The sequence below is a fragment of the Carassius auratus genome, chromosome 35 (genome assembly GCF_003368295.1).
Source record: "Carassius auratus strain Wakin chromosome 35, ASM336829v1, whole genome shotgun sequence".
Classification (NCBI taxonomy): domain Eukaryota; kingdom Metazoa; phylum Chordata; class Actinopteri; order Cypriniformes; family Cyprinidae; genus Carassius; species Carassius auratus.
The window spans coordinates 7,188,573-7,211,759 of record NC_039277.1 but is presented as its reverse complement, the minus strand read 5'-3'; the positions used below and the strand labels follow the sequence as shown (position 1 = coordinate 7,211,759).

At 35.6% G+C, this 23,187-nt stretch overlaps 1 protein-coding gene across 1 annotated transcript in view; it reads left to right on the top strand.

Moving 5' to 3' along the window:
• LOC113053895 (cell adhesion molecule 2-like) overlaps positions 1-23,187 on the top strand; it is a gene marked incomplete at its 5' end in the record, with an annotated part of 85,565 nt that overhangs the window by 29,777 nt on the left and 32,601 nt on the right. The window contains 2 exons of the mRNA XM_026219074.1: positions 20,379-20,531; positions 22,654-22,791. Of these exons, the coding sequence (XP_026074859.1) occupies positions 20,379-20,531; positions 22,654-22,791 (291 nt within the window). The remainder of the gene's footprint in view (positions 1-20,378; positions 20,532-22,653; positions 22,792-23,187) is intronic.

Here is a 23,187-nt window from a genome sequence, read left to right as displayed (position 1 = left end):
AAAGCATTTATTTGTACACATCTTTTGTGACATTATAAATGTCTTTACTGTCATTTTTGATCAAGTTAATTTATCCTTGCTGAATTAATTTTTTTCTTTCCTAAATAAATAAATAAAATACTGACCCCAAACTTTTGATTATTAGAGTACAACACAAAAAGAAATGTTTTGGAGAATATACTGGTTTCTCTTTTCCGTGCAATTATAGTCAGTGGTGATCAAGCTTCTAAACTTCAAAAATGACACAAAACACCATAAAACTGGTCTTATTAAGGGTTCTGGAGATCATTTATTTAGTTTTTTTTTTATTCAAATGTGAACTTTTGAATAATGCTGACTCGAAATACTGTATATGCTTTTTATATACTGTACCACAGTCCATGTTACAGTGACCTAAAGAAAGGACGATTTTCTGGGTCAGAAAAAAATAGTCAAGTTCACTTTCTCAGCCTTTGTCTCCCATCTAAGCATGACTGACCTCCAAAGCTGCATGAAAGAGGTGAAAGAGAAAACTGAAAGAATGAAAGAGCAGAGGACTGTTTACTTTCCTCCTCTCTAGCAGATCAGTAAGGTCTGAATGCCCCAGAGCTGCCTGGCTAACAGCCTCTGTACCTATCTGACTAATTACCCATAAGGCCCTGTGCTCAGGACTGTGATGTATTTCTGTGACCATGACAACTGTGGCTGAGAAGCTGTTTTAGGATGATGCAAAAAGACAGTTCTATGCGTGTAGGTTTTTCTATCAAAGACTTAAGTGCATGAAATATGAATTATCCAAATAATTGCATATGCACAGTTGTTACTTTCCTCATGAGATTCGTGCAACCTGTTTTTGAGCTTGTTGGCTTCTTTTTTGTTTGTTTTGGTTTTTGTTCTTTCTTGCATCCTACTCTTTTTTTTTTTTTTTTACCCCCTTCCTTTTGTTCTGCAGTATATCTTGCTTTTGTTAGGAGGGTTATGAATTTTATTACATTTTTTTCAGCAATTAATGTCACTTTATTCTGACAAAACTTGAAAGAAATAGCGATTTTTAGCTTATATCTTTAAAGCAATATTTCAGGTTTATTACAGGTTAATCTCAATCAACAGCACTTGTCGTCGTAGTTATATTAATTTCCATAAAACTTATTTACACTTCTTCTTTACTTCTTCTTATTCTTCAAGAAATCCAGATTATAGCGAGGCACTTACCGTGAAGAGAATGGGGCCGATTCATAAACATTAAAATAGTGCACAAAATGTAGATAAAAGCGTATTAACATGATTTCAGCATAAAAAAAACATATACTAACATTACTATCAGTTATGTTTAATTTTATTTTACTTTATCCGATTTTATTTTATTTTATAACTGAATTGCCATGACAGCACAACACCTAAAACCCTAAAATGACTTTAAAAATAACCAAAACAACTGTAGAGCTCAAATAATTTAGTAGCACTTTACAATAAGCTTTCATTAGTTAATGTTAGTTAATTAACTTACAATCAGCAGAATACGTTTTACATTGTACATTAATCTTTGTTAATGTTAGTTAATATATATATATATATATATATATATATATATATATATATATATATTAGGGCTGTCAAAAATAGCGCGTTAACAACGTTAATTAGTTGTTTGATGTTAATTATGTCAAATTTTTTAACGCATTTCACGCATGCGCAGTGTGACAAATTATTCAGGTCAGGAAAGTCTCGTCGATCTCTGAATTCTCAAGATAGTAAAAAACAGCGGCGAGTGCCGCGACGAAAACACCGAAGAAGCTTAAGGTTTTACCCCAGTTACTCTCAAATACATTCATGCCAAGCTCGATAAACAGAGACGACTTTGGTAGTTGATACGCTGGAGCTTCTTCCTGTTATAGCGTCCTGTGTTTCACACTGTGCATGCGCAGAACGCATACATGCAATGCAGCAAAAATGTTAACAAATGGAACCTTATAGTAAAGCATTACCAGTAATATGCACGTTTTAACACAATTAATGTAACTTATCTTTGATTTTTGCGTCTTTATTTTTATTTTTTATATTTTTTAAGAAAACGAGGGACAAGTCAAAATTGTTCCTTTAAATCTCTGGATTATAGAGAAATTCCATTTGAGCTTGAAATCTTCTCCCTCTTAAGTGCTCTCAGGAAGATTTAAATAGCTAGATGTGTACTGTATGTTCAAGAGCATGTCCTATTCATGTTATGCCCATGCATTTGTATAAGAGCTTTCCATCTGAAAGGTTCAACGTGCTTATGAATAATTTTTCCCAGGTTCAACTTTTGTATGTATTATGTACTGTACGTATGAATTGCATGAGGTATTAGCCATTATAGTCAATGTTTAATACTTACGGTGTGTGTATGAGAGATATGTGCTATCAGTGCGATTTGTTTACACAAATGCCTGCTAGCACTTCACAGGCAGATTCGGCAATCATGAATAATGAGTGATTCAGGGAGAGCAACATTCTCTCTCTCTCTCTCTCTCTCTCTCTCTCTCTCTCTCTCTCTCTCTCTCTTTCCTCTGTATGCACATAGTGTTGTTTATTGAGAAACAATTGCTTGGTTGCTGTAAGTGTAGCCTCTCTGAGTGGCATGCCATTTCTCAGTTTTCTACATGCATGAGCAGATTTAAATGTTTTCCGAAGCAGGCTGTTTTGCAGTGAAAGACACTCTCCAATGCTGTAGTCTCAGAATATAGTCTCTCTTTAGATTTGAGTTGTGAAATTTTATCCTAAAGACTTGCAGAGGTTTATCTCTAGACGTATGATACTGTACGCTTACTTACATTTATGCATTCAGATGGATTAAATATTAAATTACAAAAATGTTATTGCACATTAGCTAATCCTAATTAATTCCATTGCATTATTCAGTACACTCTAAAAACTGCTGGGTTGAAAACAACCCAATTTGGGTTATTTTGACAACCCAGCGCTGGGTCAAAAAGGGACGAACCCAGCGCTGGGTTGTTTTAACCCAACCAGTTGGGTTATCATATTTAACCCAGCCTGCTGGGTTGCCTTTTTTATGGTTTAAAATGACTATATTGCAGGGTTTAAAAAAAACAGAGCGGGTGTTTTTTTATCACTGCATTTCAGAAGGAAAATTACTGTATTTAGAAAATGTTCGATATCATTTCGCATGTGCTTGATAAGGCAGCGTTTGTGAGCTCAGCACCGCTCTGCAGCCGTTACCGGAGAAACCTACCTCTCCCGCTCTCAGCGCCTCCTGCTGGCAGAAAATAAACTCGCAGAGTGCAGCCATGTGGGGAAACAATGCATTTCTACGTTAAAATTAACCCAAATTGAGCTAGGCATTAAACCTACAAATGTTGTTCATTTTAAATATCACTTTTACACACAAATAATAATTACCAAAAGGAAAATATTTATTAAAAACAAGAGAAAAGTCAAAAAGTAACATGTTAGAAGAAATGCAGAAAAGGATGGCATTAACAGCTACAGAGTTCATAAACAAAGCATTGAACATTTGATGAATATAACTTAAGATCAAATTGGACTTTGTTCATTTGTATATATTGTATAAAAATATACGAAAACACATACAATAAATTTACAATTAGTTAGGTTTTTTTCCAACTATTCTGGCATGACAGTACAAATAAATCACAACATTAACTTTGATATTATAACATTTAACAGACGCATGTGTGTGTGTGTGTGTGTGTGTGTGTGTGAAAGAATGTGAGCAGGTGTATGAATGACAGAGTGTAAACTCTTCTACTAAACAACACAGAAAAAGCTTTTTTTTTAACAAATTATACACTCACAGTTTGTTTCATAGTCCATGAATACAGATCATGCATCACGGTCAATTTTCATGATCTCTTTAGCATAACTGATGTAGTCATGAAGAAGCCCCATCAGCACAGCATGTGACATCTTCTACATCATCCAGGGCAGCGTCCTTCTTTAAAACCACCGCTGTTTAGGGGAAAGAAGATTCTCCTCTCTGACCAGGATTCATCCCAGTCACCGCCTGCTCTTCATCAGTGGCCTAAGAGAAACACATTTGAAAAAATTAAACATTTAATTAAAATATCCATTTTCAGGTAGAGGTGTATTCACATCCGTAAGGATAGGTAAATAATCGGTGTTAAAGTTTCAACACTTTGTGCGGTTGTTTAATGTCTGTCTATCACAGCTCTCGTGAAGGCTATAATGGCAGCACTAGTGTGAGGACAGGCGATATTGTTTGAATAAATATTGCTTTCAGAAAGCTTCTTTACTGAAACATTAAAACAGACATGACATTCACATACCTCACAATATTCATGTACATGGAGGGCTGCTCTTCAAACCGTTAGTTCACCAAATAATTAAAATGTTCATAATTTACTCTCCTCATGTTTTTCCAGACTCATACAAAATCTGCTAATTTTTTGGAAAACGTATGAATATATTTAATATTCTCTTTTTGTGTCCTCCATTGCTGGTCTGGGAGACCAGTATTTTATTTTGAACATACATGTTTGCTATCATATAATTTAAGATGTATTCATATATAAATATCAGAATTTACTTCTACAATAACTCTATAATATGAAGCTTGAAAATACTGATTATCTAAACTATAAATGGATTAACAAATATTATGAGAAAACTAAAAATATATTAATTTATGTTGTAAAGACAGACAAAAGTCTTATAGGTTTGGAATGACATGAAGGCAAGTAAATGATTTTTTGTGTGAACTTTACCTCTAAGAGCGAAGACCAAGAATAATGACTCTCCAAATCAGACAACTCCAAAGTTGGTTTGAGTTCTGCAATAAAAAACACAGACATCAATGGTCTTAATGAAATGAGCACGTAATCACACTGTTGTTGCATCAAAATGTGAAGTAAACTGGCAGGAGACGACAGAAAAATTTATTTTCTAAAAATAACTTACATAAAATCTCAAAGGAATGATGCTCTCCCATGTCTCTTGCTTTTAACATCTACAAAAACAAAAAACAAACATTATTTTACTCTTAGTAAAAAAACAACAACTGATAACATGAATTATGAAGTTTACTTGCCTTAAACGATATTTCCCTCTCTTCAGAAGAAGCTGAGAAAACCTCCTCCTCACACAAGCAGACTTGTGTGTCCTTAACTCCAGTTAGTTTGAGTTCTGCAAAGAGGGGCATCAATGGTTTCAATAAAATATTAACATATACATACATACATATATAAAATCACATTGTTTTTGCATCAAAATGTGAAGTTAACAGGCAGGACACAACAGAAACATTAATTTTCTAAAAAAAAAAAGTAATAATTTAACTTACATCAGTCTCAAAAGAATGAAGTTATCTTGTCTCTGGATTGCAACATCTAAAAAAACAACAACATTATTTTAGTCTTAGTAAAAATAAAGATAACTTGATGTTATTCTGAAGTTTACTCTGCTTAAACCGTCTGTCCCTCTCTTCAGAAGAACACCTCCTCCTCATCCTCACACAGGTCTGTGACTCCTCACACAAACAGCTTCTGTGTCTTTAACTCTCAGCGCGAGGACAATGAAGACACAAGCTCGACAAGTCTGAAATATTACATGTAAAACATACTTTTAACAGTTACCACTTCAACAGCCTCAAAATAATTATGCTAGTCTTTACTACACAATGCCGTTTCCTTTAGGAGACAAACATACATTCAGTTTAACCGCGAAAAAAAAAAGACAAATTCACATGAGCGTAACCGTGACCATAACCGTCTGTTAACGCCTCAAAGAGAACAGATAATGTCAAATCTTATGTAAATATGACAAAATACATTCACAGACGTTATATTAAATGTACATCCTCCGTTCAATAACGTTACATGAGGCAGTTAAGACCTCCGTGTCCGAGGGGAAAACCGCGTCCGTTTTTTTATATATATATAACGTTAAGCTCCTTTGTTTCCGCCTTTCATACAACCGGGTAAACAATAAAAGATAACTTTACATTTTGAATATTTAACGTTACTTACCATAGTCTTTCACTCGCTTCTCGCTTCTATCACGCTGAGAAAATGGCGGCTGCTCGCACTGGAGACGTACGATTTTGACGTGACGTGCGTTCTCTCCTTCACGTCCGCGTCCTCAACCCACCCCGCTGGGTTAAAAAAAAGAGTTATTTTCAACCCAAACTTGGGTTAAAACATCCCAAAGTCCTATCCAACGGCCTCAACCCAGCAGTTGGGTTGAAAAAACAACCCAGCGTTTTTTAGAGTGTATGAAATTAATTTAACATCTAATTAATTAATTCACGATTTGTAGAGAGTGGTACTGAAAATGACTACTGTAGATCGAAACTGGGGTCAAACTCAAGAGGCCTGGTGCAATTGTTCCTAAAACTCTTATCTACAGGCCTGTTAACGACTTTTAAATTAACCATCAAGCACCAGTTTAAAGGCTTGATCTCTGTATCTGATTTCACCGATTTCAACAGTCAGCAGCTGTTGCACTACATCGATCACAGCTCCAGTCGAACATATTTAAAATTCTACAACTTCATTTTATTACAGTGATTCAACACTTCACTGTGTCTTGTGTATGTATGGAGTTGTACACTTCATATAATTTCTTTGGCATCCCTTATATTGAATTTTTACCCTTATTCATTCAACACAATCATACCCCAGACTCAAGATAACAAATGATCTTCACTTAGACTAAGCCCCTCACTCTGCAGTTGCATCCTATAGCTTCTGAGATCTCAGGCTGCTGGATCCACACTATCATTAAATAAGTCATTTGACAAAACAGCTGCCACTTGTGTCACTTATATACAAAAATGTAACGAAGATTGAGATTGAAAATATTTTTAAATGTCTTTGAAAGAAGTCTCTTAATCTCACCAAGACTGCATTTTTTTTAAAATAATACAGTGAAAACAGTACTGTGAATTTAATAACTCTGTTCTATTTGACTATATTTTGAAATGTAATTTATTCCTGTGATGGCAAAGCTGAATTTTCAGCAGCCATTATTCCAGCTTTAATAAGCTGATTTGCTGCTCATGAAACATTTCTTATATATATATTTTTTTTTATGTAAACCATGAAACATTTTATAAGGATACAGAATAGAATGTTTCAGAGAATGGCATTTATTTAATTTGTAATTTTTTTTAATGCAAACCATTTCTAACATTATAAATGTCTTTATTGGAACTCTTGATTAATGTAATGCATCCTTACTGAATAAAATAATTAAGTTCTTAAAAAATAAATAAATAGATAAATAAATAGATAAATAAAAATCCAGGCTTAACATAAATCTATCATGAAGCTGTCTGAAGTTGTACTCCCAGGTTATACTGTTCTAAAAACTATTTTATTAAAATCTCTTTTGTGTCACTTCATCTTATGTTTGACTGATGAATAAAAGGTTGGAATCTGTAGAAAAATCAGCATTAATATTACTGTTCTATATTTTAAATATATATTCACATATTCATATCATTTTATTTAAAATGTATTTAAATTTATTTATTTACAACGAAACTGTAAATGTCCACTGTCAGCTTCTTTTTTTAATTGTCAGCAAAACAAAAGAGATTGTTGATTGTTGAAAAGAGATGATTGTTGACTTGAGATAGACGCAAGCTATTCACCGCCTCCTGTGCATCAGTGATCTGGAGGAGAAAGCAACAGTATATCTTCAAGTTACTGTGTCCGTTTCACTGACAACCTTTCATGGGCCCTGAACACCTACGTGCCACTCTGTGAAAAAGGCACAAAAGATCATCCTCTTTCTAAAAATCCTTAAATAAACTGTAAACATCCAAACTGTAGTAGCTGGTGTACCTTAAATGTGCTGGAATGCTGGTGTCCAGTTGTGTGCAGATAAAGTTCAAACGTATTATGCGATCGCCTGATTTAATGCATAATCAACCAAAGGCCGCATATTTATGTGGGGTCGCATTTTTTCAAATACGCCGCTCTTTTGCCGCATAAATTGCAGATTTCAGAAATCAAAATATGCGGGGCTAGCATGAAACCAGGGTGAAACTTGAAGCGCGCAAATCATTCTTATTTGCCAACAAAAAAAAGCACAAAAGAACGCGCGAAGCAGTTTCCCGATTTGTTACATGACAGCGGAGCCAAATTATATTGCGAGAACCTGCGAAAATTGCGGTTTGATGAAATAGAGAAAAAAAGGTGATTCCCCCAACACCCCCTTCTCACTAGGCTACTAACACTGTTGTAGTTTCATTCAGAAGTTGATGCAACTTTACAGTTGTAAGATTGCACTTTTTTGTTACAGAATAGTACCAAAAACTTACAGTTGTAATTATATTAGTAGTATGTATAATAATTTGCAACTTAAATATTCTGTGATTTAGTATGCTCGCTTATCATAAGAAGTAATAAGAAATTACTCTTTACATTAAAGGGGTGGTGAAATGCTCGTTTTCACTCAATATCCTGTTAATCTTGAGTACCTATAGAGTAGTACTGCATCCTTCATAACTCCAAAAAGTCTTTAGTTTTATTATATTCATAAGAGAAAGATAGTCTGTACCGATGTTTCCCGGAAAAACACGACCAACTGGAGGCGTGACGTGTGGGCGGAGCTAAAGAATCACGAGCGCGAATAGGCTTTTGCGTTGAGAGCATGTGGAAACTGTGACATTACCGTGAGGGAAAAAACACCATCCAAAACAAACCATGGCAGTCAGATTCAGCCGTTTATTTATGATCCAGAATCAGATCCCGAGGCTGAAACTGAACGAGAGCAGCAGCAGCAACGACTCGCTCCGAGCTTGTTTTTAAAACAAGCATCTTCGAAATGCAGGGAACAAACAAAAACACTTGCACAACTCCGTTGATGCTCTGTAAAAATAAAATCCATCCACTGGTCCCTTAATGCTGTTTTTTTTTTTTTTTAGTAATCTGTGCAGGGTTGTCTTGCCCTGGCAACCAAAAACACACTCCTTTTGTGACATTTCGCGACGCTCTCGCTCTGATCAGTGAATCGCTCTGATCAGTGAAATGTCTGCTCAGCCTCGCTATACGGGAGCGCTCGCTCTTCCGGCAGAAATGCCCTTAGGACCCATATAAGGAAATTCCGCTCCATCTAACGTCACACAGAGCCATACTCGAAAAAAACTTTCCGAAACTTGTGACAAACCGGAAGGAGTATTTTGGGAACAAAAATACTCCTTCAAACGTACAACTTAATTTTTGAAACTTTGTCCATGTTTAGCATGGGAATCCAACTCTTTAACAGTGTAAAAAACTCAGTATGCATGAAATAGCAATTCACCCCCCCTTTAAGGTAGTAGCCTAGTGAGAAAAAGGTGTTGGGGGAATCGCCTTTTTTTCTCTTTTTCATCAAACCGCAGTTTTTGCAAGTTCACGCCATTTCATCGCATAAAATTGCAAAAATATCCCGCATATTCCATCGCATTTTTTAAGAAAACGTGCCGCAAAATCAAGGATTTTTGCCCACAAGAATCACAAAAAAAATCCGCGTTTTTCTGGAGGGACTGATAAAGAAAGATTCTAAAAGGAAGAAAACCGGCAACATCTGGAATGATCCATGGGATATTCTTTCTCTTACAATCCCAGAAGTCTAAGCAGCATCCAGGCAGAAGCAATCACACTACTAGCTGTCTGTCTCCTAAAGCCTGTCTTAACAAAAATGATTTGCCTGAACTGAACTTTCCATGAAATCACCCAATCTCTGTTCTGTCTAGCCTTGTGCATTTGACTGTAATGAGAAGCATCACAAAATGCTCGACTTCACTCTTTATTTTTTTTCAACATTGTTTCCGATAAAAGTCTCTGTGCATTGCGGTTCTACTACATGTTACTTCAGTCTCAGGTGTGGAGGTTTCATTCATAAATGCATTTGGAGATAGAAGCCTGTCCACCTCTCGCCTCCACGACACTTCTCCCCTCTGTGACTTTTGGCAGATTTATTGAAATATTTCATGGTATATTTCTCACAACCGGACCATCGGAGTTTGAGTTATGGATGACCAGTGAGATGCGCGGTCAAGCCACTGCTCAAATGCAATCACAAAGCAGTCCTCTGAATATGAAACTCTTCAGAAAGCTAATATATAATTCAACTGTATCAATCTCCCCTTGCTCCAGCTCTCTGCGCTCTGAATCCTGCTCAGAAATCTATTAGTCAGGCCTTCAATGCATTTCAAATTTGCTCTGCCTGAATAGAGTTCGAGGATATCCCTTCCAAAAAGTTTGGAAACTTGGAAATACCAGACCCGTTTATTGTCATGTCCACCTTCTGTACGATGAAACCATCGTATATTTTCCCACTTTCTTTATGTTGGTTTTTAAAAAGCCATAGACTCTGTCTTAGCCTCGACTGTGCCAGCATTAAGTTTGTCATAAATCTCCCAGAATGCGAAATAAGCCCTCGTCTCACACAAGGCCGTAAACAGAAAGGAGTGCAAAAGAAAGATAAAAGAAAAAATTAAAAGGCCGTTTTATGGCAACCCTCACCTGATATCAATGTATGAAGGACAAAAAGGAGGAAAACATATTTTGTTGTAATCGTCAGCTAAATGGATTATACACTAGTGCTAGTGCTATAACTTGAAATAAAGTTTCAAGTGTATCATATATGGGTAATAAGTATTTATATTAGCATAATATGATGGCAGTAAGAGCTCCCTTTCCTCTCTCCTTGACTTTCTGACAGTGTTGTGTGGTTGTGCAATAGACACGCTTACCGACAGAGCCTCATTAGCTCTCAGTGTTGGCTGAGCAGTGCTCTGACGCGAGTCCACGGCTCCACATACTGCTGGGAAATCTCTCTCTCCCTCCCCAAGGCATACATAGTCCTTGCAAGATAGTTTGCACATTTTAGACTTGGAGAAAAGTTGCATGGATGACTTCCCTCCGACCTGAATTCAGGTTTTTCCCCGGCCTCCATGTTATGGTGACTTATACTTATTCACCCGAAAATATAATTTACTCGGAGTCATGTTTTCCAAACCTTAAACTTTATTTCTTTAGCGGAGGCCCATAAGGAGATATTTTGAAGAGTGTTTGTAACCGTACTGTTTTGGTCGACATTGACTTCATAAACACTGCTTCATTTTATGTATAAAGAAGTGGCATAAAACCTTTAATAGAACTTTCTATATAGGCGGTCCAAGTCATTTCCCATGTTCCTGCCATTTTCATAGGGGTCATCCACAAAGCATTTGATAAGTAAACCATAAACCTCCAATGTCACATTTTACTTCGTCAGGTTACAAAAAAAAATAAAAATGCTCTTGCTTATTAGCATGCATATTACTAGAATATTAGCCATTTATTAATACTGATTATGCACATATTAATGCCTTATTCTACTTGACCATATTCTACATCCCTAATCCCACTCAGTACCTAAACTTAACAACTTCCTTACTCACTATTAATAAGCAGCAAATTAGGAATTTATTGAGGGAAAAGTCGTAGTTAATAGTGAATAAGTATTCCGTATTCTAAAGTGTTACCAAAACTTCTTACAGTAAAGTAACACTGAAAATATACATATATTAATATGCAGAAATGACTCTTAATATCCAGAAAATAACCATAAACCTCTTTGCTATTTAAAGGGCAATTGTCAACAGTATGTTTTAATTTAAAATAATTAAATTGCCTTCATGATGTGCATTTTTCATCTTCATCTAAAACAGAACAAACATTTTTATCTCCAAATTCACAATTAATTCTGGTAGTACAGCGGCATCTTTGTGTTACACCGATGTATGATTTAATCCACAGCTTAACGCTCAGGTGTGGAAGACGAGCAGTTGATCTGACGGCAAATAACGCTTACAGTTTGTACCATGCAATCCATGTAAACTCCTTTGAGCTTAACTCTCTTAAGAGTTAAACTTGTCACCTCTTCCTCATGTTCGGGATGCATTACAGGCGAGTGTAGTTCCAGCCAGTCTGTCTGTGTGGTTAACTAAGCATGCCCGGCGGGGAAAGACGAGCGCAGTTAATTTGAGATCATAGTGATAGCACACTTGAATAGCACCGCGGCACTGCAACTAAACATCAAACATGTTATTTAAACCTCACTCAGACAGAAAAGCGCAGCGGCCTGAAAAACCGAGTATCACTTTGGGCTCCTCTCATATATGAAATGTGATTTTAAAAAGCAAACTCTCTGAAGTCTCACAACTTGCAGAGCATGTCATATTTCGGTCCTTTTCGCACCCAATCCTCCGTCTCTAGGGAAATGGCGGCTTAAAACAGCCTCCGAGACACAGGGGGAATATCTCCTGATCTTAATGGGCCAATGTACTGCCAGATTTTATGACCCAAGGCCAATGTGAAGCATAGCATGGTGCTTGTCTTCTCAAGGCATTGTAACAAAGCCTGCTCTTTGAATGACACCCAAATCCCACTGTGACACCCCATCACTACAGCCAATGGTGCAGTAAATTCCCCTGCCAGTTTGACTCAACCTAGCAAGGTATCAGCTATAACACCTGCTGTCTTCCCTGGCCGTTGGATCCGCCGTCTCAGCCGTGTGTGTCTGAGGTCAGGCGTCTGTGTGTATGGAGCATGTGCACTTTGATGGATAGTGCGTGTAACGACATTAACTCACGGTTGTTTGGCAGACGTGTTCGGCTGGGGAGATGTTCGCTGCATCGGGCTGTTCTGGAGCAATCTGTGAAGCCCGCCATTTAATGCATACAGAATACAAATCACCATTAAGCCATGCTAAGTGCTAGTTCAGCAATGCTAACATAATTTAACGCAACAATAATAGCCGCAATCTCCATTTCCCTGGGGGAAATTGATTTAATATAAACTATTAGCTGGTCATTTTCAAAGAGTTGTGTTGGCACAGATTCAGATTGCAAGGTCACTCTTGTAACAGGATATTACCCGTTGGTCTCTTGGAGCAACCTGGTAACGTGCATGAGCATTTATGATACTGCCTGGGATGCTGTGAAAAGCTTATTGGCATTTTTTTTTTTTTTTTTTTTTTTTTTTTTTACTTTTACTTACTTTATTTTGTACTACCGGCCAAAGATTGGACCAATGGGCAGAATTTGTGTTTCTTAAGTTTTTTTATGTTTACTTAAGTTTCTTAAGTTTAACAGGCTTTTAAACTAAAGCACAGGTTTCAAACTGTTGCAGACCATTCAGACTCTGAGTCAAACCAGAGACCCCCAGTTAAGATAAAATAAATAAATAAAAAATAATAAGAATGATAATAGTAATAATTGAGCTATCAAGTTAAGCAATCCAACAACAATTACATTTTTATTGAAAATAAAATAAACATTATTTGAGTATGTTTTCAATAAAATACTTTTTCAGTCTTTCTAATTAAAATTTTCATGTTTACTTGATGATGTGTTACTTGAAGTTTCTTTATATAAAATAATAAAATTAGATTAATTATATAAAATGCATATATTAAAAATGTATGATTGGTTTAAAATGTTTTATTAAGTCTATTTAGCTTTCAAGGACCCTGGATTTCTTTGAAATGTGTAATGTGTAAAGGCATATTTTCTTTATAATATAGAAAATTTTGTTTTTTAAAAAAAGGAAGAAGAATCATTTATAAACTCAACTGTGAAAAGCAAGTTTTACTTAGTTTTGGTTTGACTTTTGCTTTGAATGACAAGGTAGGTACACATTTTTGACTGGTTGCAGAAATTGTCAATATAGATTTCTTCTGCAAAAAGACTTATGAAGCAAAATCATTTATCATCTGCCCTATTGTTTTGAGCAAACCACACACAACGTGACCAACTAATATGTCAAGAATACTCTGTCTTCCAAGCATTAGAGAAAAGATAAGAAGATGGGGAGGAGGAATGACAGACCATAGGAAAGAGAGAGAGAGAGAGAGAGAGAGAAAGGGGCAATTGTTGTATTTTGTTGATTGGACCGGCAGCCTAATAAAAACAAAGTCGCTCTGAAGCCTGGTGCTTCTTCCTGTGGAGGGGCTGCTGAGATGTCAGTTAGAGTTACTGAGATGTGACGGCCTTGGGAAGACTCCCGTCAGATGAGATTTAGAAGCTGGGCTAACCAGGGAGATTCCGGGAAGGTTAGTGTAGTGAATTTATTTTGAGAAGGAGCACTGGGAGACACAGAAATAGTGGGCTGATACTTACACTTCTGCTCACATTGATAATACCAATGCATTAAAGTGTTCCTGTGGCTCAAGTGGTAGAGCATTGGGTTATCAGCGCATGGTTGTGGGTTTGATTCCCAGGGAACACGTTAGGTAAAAAATGATAGCCTGAATGCACTGTAAGTCGCTTTGGATAAAAGCGTCTGCTAAATGCATTAATTTAATTTAATTTAATTTTAAAGCATAGTGCATTGTATTATACTGTCAATATATTTTAAAATATATTAATTATGATGTTTGAAAGAGATTCAACAAATATATTTAGAAACGTATGTTGTTTGGATCCATTTGATTTGCCACTTTTCTGATTTCTGCTTGAATTTATGAGTTTGATTACTTGATTTCTTGCATTCGTTTAATTAATCACACATACATTTGGTACGTTGGAGTATAATATTTGTTTTGTATGCATTTACATTTTTGTGTAACAAATAAAAAAACTCTGCAATATGGAGCTCAAATAATAAAGTCAAGTCAACTTTTGTCAAGTTAAGCTGCTTAGTTCTGACCCCGCATACTATATTGTTTTTGAGATCCTCACAAATCCTTCTAGTATAAAATAAGGGATTTTCTAAGGACCATTTCTCATTAAAACAGTTTACAAAAATGACAGGACAGGTAGTTTGTCGCAGCAGTGCAAGGCCTGGGATTTCGTATCAGGAACATGTCGCTGAGAAAATGTAAGAAGCTTCCTCGTCCATCTGACTTCCCATTTCCTTCTGTGGTTAAATCTTGCTCAGTACAGGACAGATTTAGTCTGAAAGAAGTAATGAAAGAGCTCATTAGTGATTCTGAGGGTGGTACTTATTTATCAATCATGTTCTGATTTATGGTATAATTCAACATGATAATTAGATGGTGGTTCAATCACTGCTGAATGGATGGCACTATTTTTCTAACGAACATCATTTGTTAATGAGGGCAAAGAATGGGTGTAACTTTATGATAACGGCTTTTCAGACTCCATATAGACTCTTATCATTTTTCTCTGTCATTATCGCACCCAGACAAAAGTCAAATTTCTGGCGCGCGAATCCGAACTTGAATATAATATTGTTATCAGCGCCAGTTTTCGTTTTTTTCCAAGCTGCAAAGGAATGACAAAAAGCTTTATCACCATTAAACAGTCATTTTTAATTTACTAGCCCCAATGAAATGGAAATCAAGTACAGATGAAGTAACAACGTGGCTGTTATTTGTTTATAAGAGTGTGTTTCTAAGCTCCCCGTCAGCTCTAGAGAAGAACGAAGGACCCTTTCTTCACTTCAGTCGGCTTTTTCTTCTGTAATCCTGTGTTTGAACTGCGCTGTCTTTGATGAGAGGTTTTGCAGATGAGAAACGGGCTTGTTTGGTGTCTTCGTTATGCTATGAGAGTTTATTATCAATTATAAGAGACATTCTTCAACTTGTCTGACTTTACTCCGGCTCTAATGACCTTCCCCAGCATTTTGAGGAGACGTGTCATTAATTAATGGCTTTGGTGCAACAAAATTAGCACTTTAGAGACTCGAAAGGAAGCTTCATCAAAGTGTGAAATCCACCGGAGAGCAGTCCTGACACCATTTCCCTGCCGGCACGGGAAGATCTGTGTCTTAATCAAAGGACATCTGTGTTTTCTCTCATTTTTCCGAGATCTTCGGTCAAACCTTTTGTGTGTTGGCATGATCATGTGTGTACAAGAGGCTTTTTGAAGATCAGAACTGCTTCATGAATATTACAAGATAAACTGTGTCAATAAATGAAACAGATGTCTCCCTTGAGCAATCATAGATGTGTGTCTGTCGGCCGCTCTGTCAATATGGCATCGCTTGTGAGCGAAAACATGTCATGTCTAATGTTGTCATTCTGGATGTGCCAAAGCACACATTCATTAGATTTTGATCAATAAGCATCAGCACAGATTCAAGCTTGTTTTCTGGTATTGATTTGTTGAGCTGGGCTGCAGCAGTCAAGTTTAGGTTAAGATGCGACCTCGTGAACTTCTGTCTTGTTGTTTGGAAAGAAGTTTGATGAAGATGTTGATCAGTTAGGAATGATCTATAAAATATATATATATATATATATATATATATATATATATATATATATATATATATATATATATATATATATTATATTATATTATTATATTATATTATATTATATTATATTATATTATATTATATTATATTATATTATATTATATTATATTATATTAATGTAGGTTAGTTTTATAAATGTATGACACTAGCCATGTTGGAGTCTAGAAAACAAAGAAGAAAAAAACTAAATGAATATATTTTAAATAAATAAAAGTACAGAACATCTAGGACAGTACTATAATTAATAGAGATAAATATGAATTATGTAATGTAGAAGAAATAAAATGTTATTCATAAATACATGTGACTTGTAAGAAAGATTGGAAGGATTTAAATAATACTTTGTAATAATACTTTTTAAATGCTTTATTTACATTTTGATTTAATTAGTTGTTTTTTACATTGTATACATTTTGTCTTTATACATGAAAACATTTAGCTGCCTTTAAAATTTTAGAACGCGGGTCCCTTGATGATTTTATTTGGGGGTACGTATCATCTAAAAGATTGAAAAGCCCTGTCTAAGTCCGAGATGGATAAATATCTCTCCCTTTCTGCTTTACAGAATGGGGACAGAATGTTTATTTGGCATTTCCAGAACTGACAGAAGTTACTGGCATTTTTCTGAAGTGTCTTAGTTCTGTTCAGCAGTCGGATTCAGGCTGCGGGATCGGGCTTAGGGCCCAAGAATAAGCTGCATAAGCTTCCAGATATTTGTGGAGTGAGCAACGGTCATCTGACCATGTGTACAATTCAGATTCTGTTCAATACCTATGTGTTTGCCCTGCAAAGCCTTCATTCCACTGAATACTTGTTATGCATTAGATTCAGTAGAGAGAGCATCTATGCCTCAACTCATGTAGAGACAAATATCAGAGACAGTACGGTTTGAATTCTGAAGAGAGTTAGTGCGCAGGAGTGTGTGTGTTTTTTGGTGGCTTGATGTGTGCATGTGGGTTTGTTCCAGGGGGGATTTTTGAGCAGTGTTTGCTCAGAGTCTCCTCTCTTCAATTTGAATGCAATAAATGACTTAAATCTGTGTTTCAAGCTGATTCAAACCAGTAACAAATCTTTTAAAGTACTGATTCAAGTCATTGAGTCTAAAATGGAATATAAATTGGAATAAGGTAGTAAATTACATTTTAAAATATATTCAAATAAACTTTTCTTTTTGATATATTTCTCATTTGTAATTTTTTAATAATATTTCACAATATTATCATTGGCGATCAGTAGATATTTTGGTCACACTTTATTTTAGGGTCCAATTCTCACTATTAACTAACCATTAACTATGACTTTTGCCTCAAGTAACTCCTTATTTGCTGCTTATTAATAGTTTATAAGGTAGTTGTTAAGTTTAGGGTATTGGGTATGATTATGGATGTCCTGTATTATATGTACTTTATAAGCACTAATAAACAGCCAATATGTTAATAATAGACATGCTAACAAGCAACTAGTTATTAGTGTGAATTGGACCCTATACTAAAGTGTTACCGATATTTTTTTTATAGAATTGGAATATGGAATTGGGTAGACTACACCGGTCATATTGTATGTTTTTGAGTCACTAAAAAGTGTTCATAAAATGGAATAAAGCACAGGAATAACATTTGAAGAGTGCAGATACAAAAGCCTCTAAGCGCTATCTGAAATGTTCTTCTAAAATTAGCATTTTTATCAGGCTCCTATGTTTAAGTTCAGTAAAAAAAAAAAAAGGAATGACAAAGTATACAGTAGGTCATTTTCTATGCCATTAAAGTGAACATAAATATAAAAGCCTAATAAAAAAAACAAATGCTCCTTTTGGATGAAAATTTTAGACGCCACTTAGAGGCTTTTGCATCTGAACTTTCATTTCAAAATATTTAACTATTTTCTATAGTTTTTATAGTTATATTGAAATAGTTTAAGTACTATTCCACAATCTAATTATGTTGAGCAGCAGAGATATTAACCTATTTTTTTTTAACCCAGCATTAGTCACATCTGAATCCAAATTAATTTGAAATAATTAACTTCTTTTTGCATCATACATCACACACCACTGGTGGTCACATTATTTGAAATGCACTTAATTTGGGAAAGAGGACAGGAAGCGTTTAACAACAGCCTGTACCACAAGTTCTTTTTTTTTCATTCCAGAGTTGGCCTGCCTCTCTTCCTGTAATGAACCTCATTATGTTCAATTACCTCAGAGACGCTTCTGTCCAGAGGGAGCTGCACTCAGACCTCTGGGGAGACGCGTCTGAAAACACATGGTTTTATTACAGCCACGAGAGGCCTCAGTGAGGTGTGTAAGTGGCTTTGTGGGATGTTTGTTTCGATACCCAGAGTGTGCCAGCATGGTTCCACTTTACACTTCCTTTAATGTTCCTTTAACATAGTAACTGGAGTGTATACGGCTCGGTGTGGCTGAAAGCTTTAACCTGTGATCACATAATGAAATTCATCTCCATAAAGCTTTTATAAGGGCATGACTGTATTTGTTGATCTTTGTAAATGCAAACAGTTATTCTACTCATTTTATTTATTATTATTAATGTAGTCTTTTCTGTAACACAGTTCGTTTTTCATACACATAAAGTCAAACACACTATATATATATATATATATATATATATATATATATATATATATATATATATATATATATATATATATATATATATAAACTGAGTCCTTAGCCATCTTCAAGAATCGGCTTAAAACACATCTCTTCCATCTTTATTTGACCCTCTAACTTTAACACTCACTATTCTAATTCTATTCTTTAAAAAATCTAACTACCTTTCTAATCTTTTTGTATTCTATTTTCTTTTCATTTATTATGCAATTGTATATGTATGTGTGTTTGTATGTGTAAAGACCTCTAACTAGCTTGCTCTATTCTTTTATTTTTTTATTCTATCTGTTTTCTTTTTATTTAATATATTAGTTAAAATCCCATGCTATGTGTACTGTGTTAACCTAACTGAGACTTGTTATAGCACTTATATATCATTGCTCTTTTTGTTGTTTTTGATTGCTTCCACTGTCTTCATCTGTAAGTCGCTTTGGATAAAAGGATCTGCTAAATGAATAAATGTAATGTAAATGTAAATATATATATAGCCTACTATCTACTATAAATGGCTGTCTGATCTATTCTCTAACACTGCTGTATTCAATTTAAAGTTTTCAGGTTGTATGACAAGGCTAACGGCTAAGGCACTTAGCAACTTTTTTATTACGAGAGCTCTGAAAGGTCACCCTGATGACTGTCCATGAGAATGTATTATTTTCTATTCTCCTGGGGGAAAAGAACCATAAAGCTCATCCACGAATATTCTGGCAGGTTGTTACAGAGCGTCAATGAGGCTCAAAATGTCTGAGTGAGTTTTATGGAAAGCAGAAGGTTAGAACTAGTGACCTTGTCTTCGCTGATTAAACTGTGCCGCCACATGGCGGATATCTTGTGATCTGCCAGACTTTTTCAGAGTATTGTAATTATCATTAAACACAGCATGTTAAAGATGCCTCGGGAATTACTGCCAGTCTTTGACGTTAGCATTTGACCTTTGCATTAGCACTTTGACCTTTCCATTAGGACTGTATGATGATGGACACTAAAAGGTGTAATAACTAAAACTGTATCTTTGGGCCTCTTTTGCACAGAGGTTACAATCATAATAGGTCTGAACTTTACTTTTATTCATACTCGACTGGGTAAAGAACCTGCAAATGTCATAAATACAGAGTTTGTAAATGAGTAGGTGAGCTCACGCATGTTCAGATCGATGATTGCTCATTCTGTACACTAAATGATCACTGAAATGATGCTAACTTTGAATCCTGATTGATCCATATTCCATTTGCCCTCTGACTGAAAGCCATCATAAAATATTTTTTTCCCTGTAGCAAAGAATCGATCTTCATACTCCGCAAAATATGAGAATATAATCATGGACTAACATGCTCCCTTTTGTAAATTAATTTTTAGGTTACAATTGCAAATTCTTGGTGTTTCAATGCTTTCATGTCTGTTGGTAAGAATTCAATCCATGCATTAAAACTTTTTTAATGGTTTGAGAAAGTCTCAGAGGATCTGCCGCTCTTGAGTATGGCACATGCTAATGAAGGTGTCATAATTAATGGTGCTCTCTTGATTGTTTGTTCCGGCAGCGCTGAGAGATAACCGGATTGAGCTGGTCCGAGCCACGTCGCAGGAGTTGACGATCAGCATCAGTGAGGTCACGCTGGCAGACGAGGGGATGTACACCTGCTCCCTGTTCACCATGCCTGTCAAAACAGCCAAGGCTTTCCTCACCGTCCTGGGTAAGACATCATTGAACACATGATGTATGTGCCGTTACATCCTAAATCAGTCAGCTAAGCATTTCAAGTTATTTAGCCTTGACTTGTTTTTTTACAAAATTTCACAAGACAGTATTGTTCACAATTACTGAATTTGTTTTAGTCTATCATACCTTGATTTTAAAGGCCATTTTTGCACTTGTAGGCCTGCATTTGTATCTAAAACGTTTTGTTCAGTGCCTTTAGAATATAAAGTAAGATATGTATTTAAACCAAAAAAAAAAAAAAAATATATATATATATAAATATTTATATATTTAAATATATATATAATACAGTATATACACACACACAAACATAAATCAGTAAGATTTTTTTAAAGAATTTAATTTTATTCAGCAAGGATGCAAATTGACCAAACATGACAGTAAATATATTTATATTTATATTTATTTATATTTATAAAACATATTTATTTTTATATTTTCTGTGTGTGTGCACATGGATGGGTTAAATGCAGAAATTCATAAATATTACTGTTTTTATTGTATTTCTTTTGAAGGCAGATAAACTGAACCATTAACAACTCTAAAGAAAATGACAAAAATGCTTGTTTCCAGAAAGTAGATAGATAATTAGAATTTTACCTCAGTGGGGGCGTTGTAAATCTAACTTTGGCCTGGATCAGGATTTAATTAAATGGATTCACCCGGTCGCCTTCAACAAAGACGCAGATGATCACAGAACAGTGTTGAGAAGTGACACAGACAGAAGTTTAATTAGTTTCTTCTATCAACTTTTACCACTTTTGTCAATCAAAATTCAAACAGACTTTCTATCAAGTCCCAAAAATACCAGAGTTAATGTCAGCTGTGACAGCCAACAAACATTGCTTAATGCCATATTTCTGCATTAATTAGGAGCCCAATTAGCTAGTCTCGTTTTAATTAGCCGGCATACACCATTAAAATCATTACAGTTGTACACTCTGTTTTGCTCATTGTGAATACATGAATGGTTACAATTCATTTCCATGTTGTAATTATTATCTAGGACAAATATGCAGTACACAATGTTTATTTGTTCATTAAAAAATTTCTTGATATAGATATTATGCATGTTTTCACATATATAATGGATAATGTACAACACAAGTCCAAGTCATAAGTACAATTTTTTTCTGAATCAACATCCTTTGCTGAATCTTGATCTAGTAACATGCCGATCAAGCTCTAAATTGCAGATGCAGCAAGAGAAGCACAGCCAGTGTACCTTACTGGGACTGGACAGCCTTGTTCAATCTGAATCGACTCTTAAACCATTGAAAGTGTGCTGGACTAGACTAAAGGTTGATTAGAACACAGTTCTCCATCATTTGATGTATTACAGCTGCCGCAATTAATTGGAAATGTGCACCAACATTGAAATACAACACACCAAAGTAGTGCGAGTGAATTTGACCCCAAGTGGTTTTGAATATTATACTTAATTATACAATATTAAGAAACAGAACGTCATCCAGTGGAGGTTACAGGCCGAGCTGCAGTAGAATGTCTGATGTATTTACTTTTAAAAGCATGGTACATTGTGGTGGTTTTTGCTTTGATTTACTTCTTAGGAATGTGATTAAGGCGTCTTAGTCAGGGGAGCAATAAGACCTGTGAACTGAATGCCAAATGTCTGATCTCATCTTCAATCAAAGCAAACCCAATATCTAATTTTCCTGACTAATGTTTCCTATTGATTGTTCTTTGTCTCAGCCCGCTACCTCAGAGAGGAAGCTCCTGACATAGTCATGCATTTGTGGACCACAGAATTCCCTGTGTACATGAAATATTTCATAAGGTTGAAATGCTGATTGCTTCTGAATGTGGAAACATTTGCTTTGAGTCAAGTCATATGAATCTTTTGGTGTATTAACTTGTGCATTCATGTGTACATAAACCATCAATTAAATACTGGAGAGAATGCAACACCAAGTGCTGTGAAAGAGCCTTATAACAGATTGACAGCTCAGTTCAAAAATGGATTGCTGTGGATTGTGGGCCAATTCAGACTAATTTTTAATTATTATACTTTATTTTGAACTCACTAAAGTAAGCTTTTTTTTTCCTTTCTCTCAATTTTTGTCCTCAATATTTAGGTGTGCCTAAGAAACCAGAGATCAATGGACTCACCAAGCCTGTGTTGGAGGGAGATCAAATTACACTGACCTGTGTGACCTCTGGTAGCAAACCCGCGGCTGATGTCCGATGGTTCAAGAATGAGAAGGAGATCAAAGGTGAGGAAAGTTGATGGAAAACGAACTCACAATAATAATTAGAAGACAAATCACAAAAAAAGTTGACAGCATGGGAAGAATTCTCCTAGTAGAAATTTGCTCTGCCATGCATTCAATGTGGATGGCATTGAGTGCCTTTGTCGTCCGTTTGCTGCATTTCTAAAAATACAGCGGTTCTAATTAGCAATGAGGTGACATTTACCTCACTGACGGATTATTGTGTCTCCGGTGGATGGAACCTTGTGGACAGGCCTTTACAGTGAAACCCCAGAGGATGAAGCTATGCTCAATGCTTTTTATGCCTTTGCAATGACTTTGTTTTGGAGGGAATAGCTTGTTTATTTGTGCATCGCTGCATTTACAGCTATAAACTGTATTTAACTGTCACGGTATTCA